This window comes from Nerophis lumbriciformis, linkage group LG05 (assembly GCF_033978685.3).
Source record: "Nerophis lumbriciformis linkage group LG05, RoL_Nlum_v2.1, whole genome shotgun sequence".
In the NCBI taxonomy this organism is placed as follows: Eukaryota; Metazoa; Chordata; class Actinopteri; order Syngnathiformes; family Syngnathidae; genus Nerophis; species Nerophis lumbriciformis.
This window is the reverse complement of record NC_084552.2, coordinates 32,145,158-32,150,608: the sequence shown is the minus strand read 5'-3', so window position 1 is coordinate 32,150,608 and position 5,451 is coordinate 32,145,158. Positions and strand designations below refer to the sequence as shown.

At 39.0% G+C, this 5,451-nt stretch overlaps 1 protein-coding gene across 1 annotated transcript; it reads right to left on the bottom strand.

Annotated features, from left to right (window-relative positions):
• LOC133605761 (uncharacterized) lies at positions 1-4,959 on the bottom strand. Its single transcript, XM_061959059.1, has 7 exons — positions 4,867-4,959; positions 2,257-2,519; positions 1,975-2,166; positions 1,812-1,904; positions 1,551-1,713; positions 1,310-1,459; positions 1-1,234 (listed from the first exon to the last, which is right to left on the bottom strand). The coding sequence occupies exons 2-7, from the start codon at positions 2,515-2,517 to the stop codon at positions 1,191-1,193; spliced, it is 903 nt and encodes a 300-aa protein (XP_061815043.1). The 5' UTR covers positions 2,518-2,519; positions 4,867-4,959; the 3' UTR covers positions 1-1,190.
• Between the last annotated feature and the right edge of the window lie 492 nt (positions 4,960-5,451).

Sequence of the window (5,451 nt, the reverse complement as noted above, 5' to 3'; positions counted from 1 at the left end):
TATTATCAAGTTTTACTGAAGCTTCAGGAGATCAGCTCACACCAATACATTCATATCGGCTTCTCGAATTGATTTGACACTCAAACGGAAGAGCCAACTCCTTGCACACGAAGAAAGCCCCCCCCTGTCCGGAAAGGAACACAACCTCATTGTTCTACTACAGATAAGACAAAAGGGAGTATTCCATCTCCTACAGTGCAAGCCTTCATGGTAACACACATAGTTTACTTGTGGACATAAGATAAAAAATAGAAAGAGTACAAATGGAAAAACACTAGCTGTTTTAAACATGTCCATGAATACAGAAATAACTCTTAAATATATATGCATTCTCCACAGTTTCAATTGGCATCTCATGTGTTGGAGCCATGATTCATGTCAATCCACCTAGTGCAACAGCTCAGCTCAGTGTGAACAATTCTTTATAACTGCAGAGCAACAAAAATATTAAATCTGATGCAGGTGTTAGCTTTGGATAAAACAAATTTACAGGGTGAATCCATCATTTTTATTTTTTTTTACTTAAAATTGAGTTAATCCAAATTTTCACTTTGTGTGATCCAAAAATATAAATGTTCCTGACTACCACTATGTATATACTTGATTTTTTTTTTTTTTTACACTTCCAGAGGCACTCACTGTTCAATGGGCGGGACAAAACTAAACATTTATTTAATGACTGTTCGATTTGGCTGCAGTGGAACAACCCACTATAAGCTACCCCATTTAAATCAATGAAGAAAAACAATGATTAATGCAAAATAGGCCTGTCTATTACTGTGGCACAAAATATATTTAGATTTAGAAAATCACCAAAACAATGGTACAACTTGTTCAACACCCTTTAGCACAATTCCAACCAATACCCAACAAACCCAATATATACAACATATACATTCATTGATTAATTATATTATGCATTTTTTGTTTTAATGTTTATTTCTGTACATTAAAATATTTTATTAATTACTTAGAATTAGATTCGTTTGTACTAAAGACCATTTAATTAAAATACAAATTGATTATTTACATCATGTTAGTTAAAATATTCCCGTATCTGCTTAAAGTAGATTTTTAAAAGGATGTACTGCAAGGAACCCATTCAAGAAAACAAAAAGAATAATCACAGGATTTCATGAGTAGAACAAGAACATTATTTTTTATAGCCATATATGGTGGTGTCCGACATCTCAGAATGCAAGCACTGCTAGGACACCTGCAGTGGTCAGTAGAGCTGGAAGGGAGGAGGGCAGGAAGTCAAATGGAAGACCAGATAATTAACTCCTAAAGGTGTGTTCATTGAACTCACCTCTAGTCAGTGAATGCTGGAGGCTAGGTGTGTGGCCACTACTGGTGCTGTTAGATAAGATAAGGATATTGATGACCGTGTTGTTGGGGTCTGCCAAGTTCACAACGCTGGTCATCAACCTTGAAGTGGGTGTGCCAAGGGCACCAGAAACTGCAGGTTTGGGTCAAACCGAACATCAGCATTCCCATTTGGTTAATTATCTTGTGCATCACTTGGTATGTCTACTCCTGTGTTCTCTTACCGGCGTCGAAGGATCCGTTGGAGACGGACAGCGAGAAAGAAGGTGGTCCGGTGCTTTGACGCTTCATGGGTGCACCCCTCGATGGCATATCAGAAGAATAGACCGTGAACGTACACTGGATCTTTCCCTTGGAGACGTTTCCCCTCACAGAGTCCACTGGAAGCTGCAGGCATGTACCAAAGGAAGTACTCCTTAATTTCTGACTCTTTAGATGCAGAGTCACACGCACTCGCTCACAACATGTAAGGTCGGTCAACTCACCGATGTTCGAGTCAGCTTGTCATTAACGTGAAACACTCCAAAAAACTGCACCTGACTGTTGTTTTTCGCACAAATGTAAGTGGTGTTTTCTCCCTGGAGTGGAAATGTACAAAAAGAGTCAATGTTGAAATACATTCAAAATCATTCAAAAAATGGGACCTACCACTCTTCCCTCAGAGGACAGCGTGCCTGCCACATAGCCATCTGACTGCCCTGAGAGCGAAAACTCAAAGCGTTCACCATCGATCAGTTCTGCTGAAATGAAAAAACACGATTTCTCCTCTGATGGGTTGCAATCAGAAGGCTGAGCAGCACACAGCTGCTGCCTACCACAGCCTTCATCAGTGATGACTTCCTGACAAGACATGACAAAGATTTAACATGATGGACCATGACAACATTTCTTCATCATTCAAATAATATATCTTGCTTTGCATTCACACACCTCTAAGGTTTTTACATTTTCACCATGGCCACCATCTTGGCTGGGCTGTTCACCACTATCATCTTCATCACCACTATCTTCAGGGTGATCATCACCACCATGTTTGTCAGGGTGATCATCATCCTTATCAACATTTGTCCACATGGCATGATCGACACCATTATCTTCATCGCCACTATCTTCAAAGGGCTGGTCGTCGTTGCCGGTGGTGTTCATAAACATCCAGGCCATCATCAAAACCAAGAACCATTTTTTGAACATTTCTGCAGCCAAGATAACACAAATGTAGTTATGAACAGTGGTGTGCCGTCAGTGAAGTGAAGTGAAGTGAATTCTATTTATATAGTGACTCAAAGCGCTTTACATAGTGAAAGCCAATATCTAAGTTACATTTAAACCAGTGTGGGTGGCACTGGGAGCAGGTGGGTAAAGTGTCTTCCCCAAGGACACAACGGAAGTGACTAGGATGGCGGAAGCGGGGATCGAACCTGCAACCCTCAAGCTGCTGGCACGGCCACTCTACCAACCGAGCTATACCGCCCTGGTCAGGGCCAGCAAGGCCTTCTCTGCTGGCCTAACGTAACCAGAAATCATGATCATAATTAGAGATACAAATATGTTTTCATTTACTTGCCCTAAATATTTAAAATGATTCATATTATTTTCATGTCATATTATAAGTTAAGTTAAAGTGCCAATGATTGTCACAGACGCACTAGATGTAGCGAAATTATTCTCTGCATTTGACCCATCACCCTTGATCACCCCCTGGGAGGTGAGGGGAGCAGTGGGCAGCAGCGGTGGCCGCGCCCGGGAATCATTTTGGTGATTTAACCCCCAATTCCAACCCTTGATGCTGAGAGCCAAGCAGGGAGGTAATGGGTGCCATTTTTATAGTCTTTGGTATGACTAGGCCGGGGTTTTAACTCACAACCTACCAATCTCAGGGCGGACACTCTAACCAGTAGGCCACTGAGTAGGCTATGCACGTTCCAGTGCGGTTGTTTTTAGTTTTAGATTGTATCCAATCAGAATTCAGATAGCTTATGTTGCCATGCTGTACGAAATCTGCCAGATGCCTTCAGAATCAACAATGCGGGCGTCTGTGCACTGTAAGTGAACGGCCACATATAGGTGATAGACAGTTGCGATAGCCAATCAGATCACGAGTTGTCAGTAAGGCCTTCTAGTAGATGGCCTCACGTTGAACGTGACACTTACGCGTCCTGTGATTGGATACTCAACAGGACCGTTAGCGGATGAATTTGAGAACACATAGAGTTGATAGACAGTTGCGATAGCCAATCAGATCACAATTTGTTGACAGTAGATGTTCTGTTACAACTAAAAGTTGTGAACTCTTGTTGTTAAAGTGCGTCATGCTTGTCATTTAATTAAAGTTGTTACATGTGTATTTGTCGCCATCATGTGGTCAGTGCAGTTAATATATATTTGAGAAGTGTGTACTTTGAATCAAACTTTATTGACCGGAAGTTGCATAAGCCAATCAGAGACATTTACGGTATATGTTTTAATTGCTGATACGTTATAATTTATTTTTAAATGCGCCAGAAAATAACCCTTTTGTATACTGTTGATGTGATTCAATACGCAGTAGGGTGTAAATGTGTCCCTGTATAGTATTTCTCGAAACAATGATCATGTGGTGACATCAATTCTGGTATTTTGAGAGGTAATCATTGAAGTCAGAGATCACTGAAGGCCTAGGTGGGAAACGCACGGCCCGCCACTGGTTATGAATATAGTGGAACATGTCAAATGTTGATCAACCTTTGAGATATTTCGTAGAGAGTAAAATCCCATTACTTGGTTATTTTTATTTATTTAACAATTATCTACAAACAATTTACAATGTTATTGTGCCTGTGATCGAAAAAACATATGACAGCGGTAAAACAGTTCAATTCAAACATGTTTAAACATTTCCCAATCTCAACATTTTATCTTGCATATCACTCATTACCTGCAAAAACATATGTCTAATAGTGTTAAGGTCAACATATCACAAATTGGTGAAAATATACAGTACAGTACAGGCCAGAAGTTTGGACACACCTTCTCATTTCAATGCGTTTTCTTTATTTTCAAGACTATTTACATTGTAGATTGTCACTGAAGGCATCAAAACTATATGACACCTGTGAAGTGAAAACCATTTCAGGTGACTACCTCTTGAAGCTCATCGAGAAAATGCCAAAAGTGTGCGAAAAAGTAATCAGAGCAAAGGGTGGCTATTTTGAAGAAACTAGAAAATAAAACATATTTTCAGTTATTTCACCTTTTTTTGTTAAGTACATAACTCCACATGTGTTCATAGTTTTGATGCCTTCAGTGACAATAGTAAATAGTCATGAAAATGAAGAAAACCCATTAAAATGAGGCGTGTCCAAACTTTTGGCCTGTACTGTATATTCATATATTTAGTCATAATAATGTCATGGTTATTAAAAACAGAAATTGACACATGAAACTTTTCTCTTAAACAAGAAATGAACTTTCACTATGTTAACATCTTCTACCAGAATGTAATAAAAGTTCAAATTACAGTATAAGTATATAATGTATAAGTAGAAATATAATTGATCTTACCTGTAAGTCTGTGTTGTGTTGACTTGTATCAAGAAAATAGCAAAGATGCAACAGCAAATAGATTTGTCAGGTGTGTTTCTAAGTGCAACAGATGAAAAAAGGTGGCACCTGTTCTCCTTCCACCCGTATTTAAATGGGAGCTGCGTTGAGGCGGGGCGTTTTTTTATGCCCTGTTTATAGTTTTCATTGCACACACTCTTTCTCAACATATTAGAACACATTGCCTTTCAATTGTTCTGAAAATGTGTCTTTTCAAAAGTGCTCAATACAATGTAGTGGAAGAGTGGTGTGAGGACCAATGTAGAACAGAACTGGTTTAAAATGTTCTTAATAGTAACAAATAGGCTTTCTTTTCTTACATATTCCCAAAACACCTAAGTATGTAATCAAAAGGATGTGCGAGGATGTTCAGAGAAAATAAAGGGACTGTTTATATTTGTAAAAAGATTAATTTTTTAGATGAAACTGGTCTTATTAGTCATAACACAAACAAAAAATTTAACTAAGTCCCAAATGTATCCACACAAACAAAACAGGTGTTTACGAGTTAGCGGCGACTAGTTCAGGGGTCGGCAACCCGCGGCT

What these genes read in the sequence shown, in the direction of transcription:
- LOC133605761 (XM_061959059.1), bottom strand. Translation starts at nt 2,517, where the DNA reads ATGTTCAAAAAATGGTTCTTGGTTTTGATGATGGCCTGGATGTTTATG. An exon ending in AAAATGTAAAAACCTTAGAG is followed by an intron (nt 2,167 to 2,256) that starts GTGTGTGAATGC and finishes ATGTCTTGTCAG; the next exon opens with GAAGTCATCACTGATGAAGG. An exon ending in CAACGGATCCTTCGACGCCG is followed by an intron (nt 1,460 to 1,550) that starts GTAAGAGAACAC and finishes CCAAACCTGCAG; the next exon opens with TTTCTGGTGCCCTTGGCACA.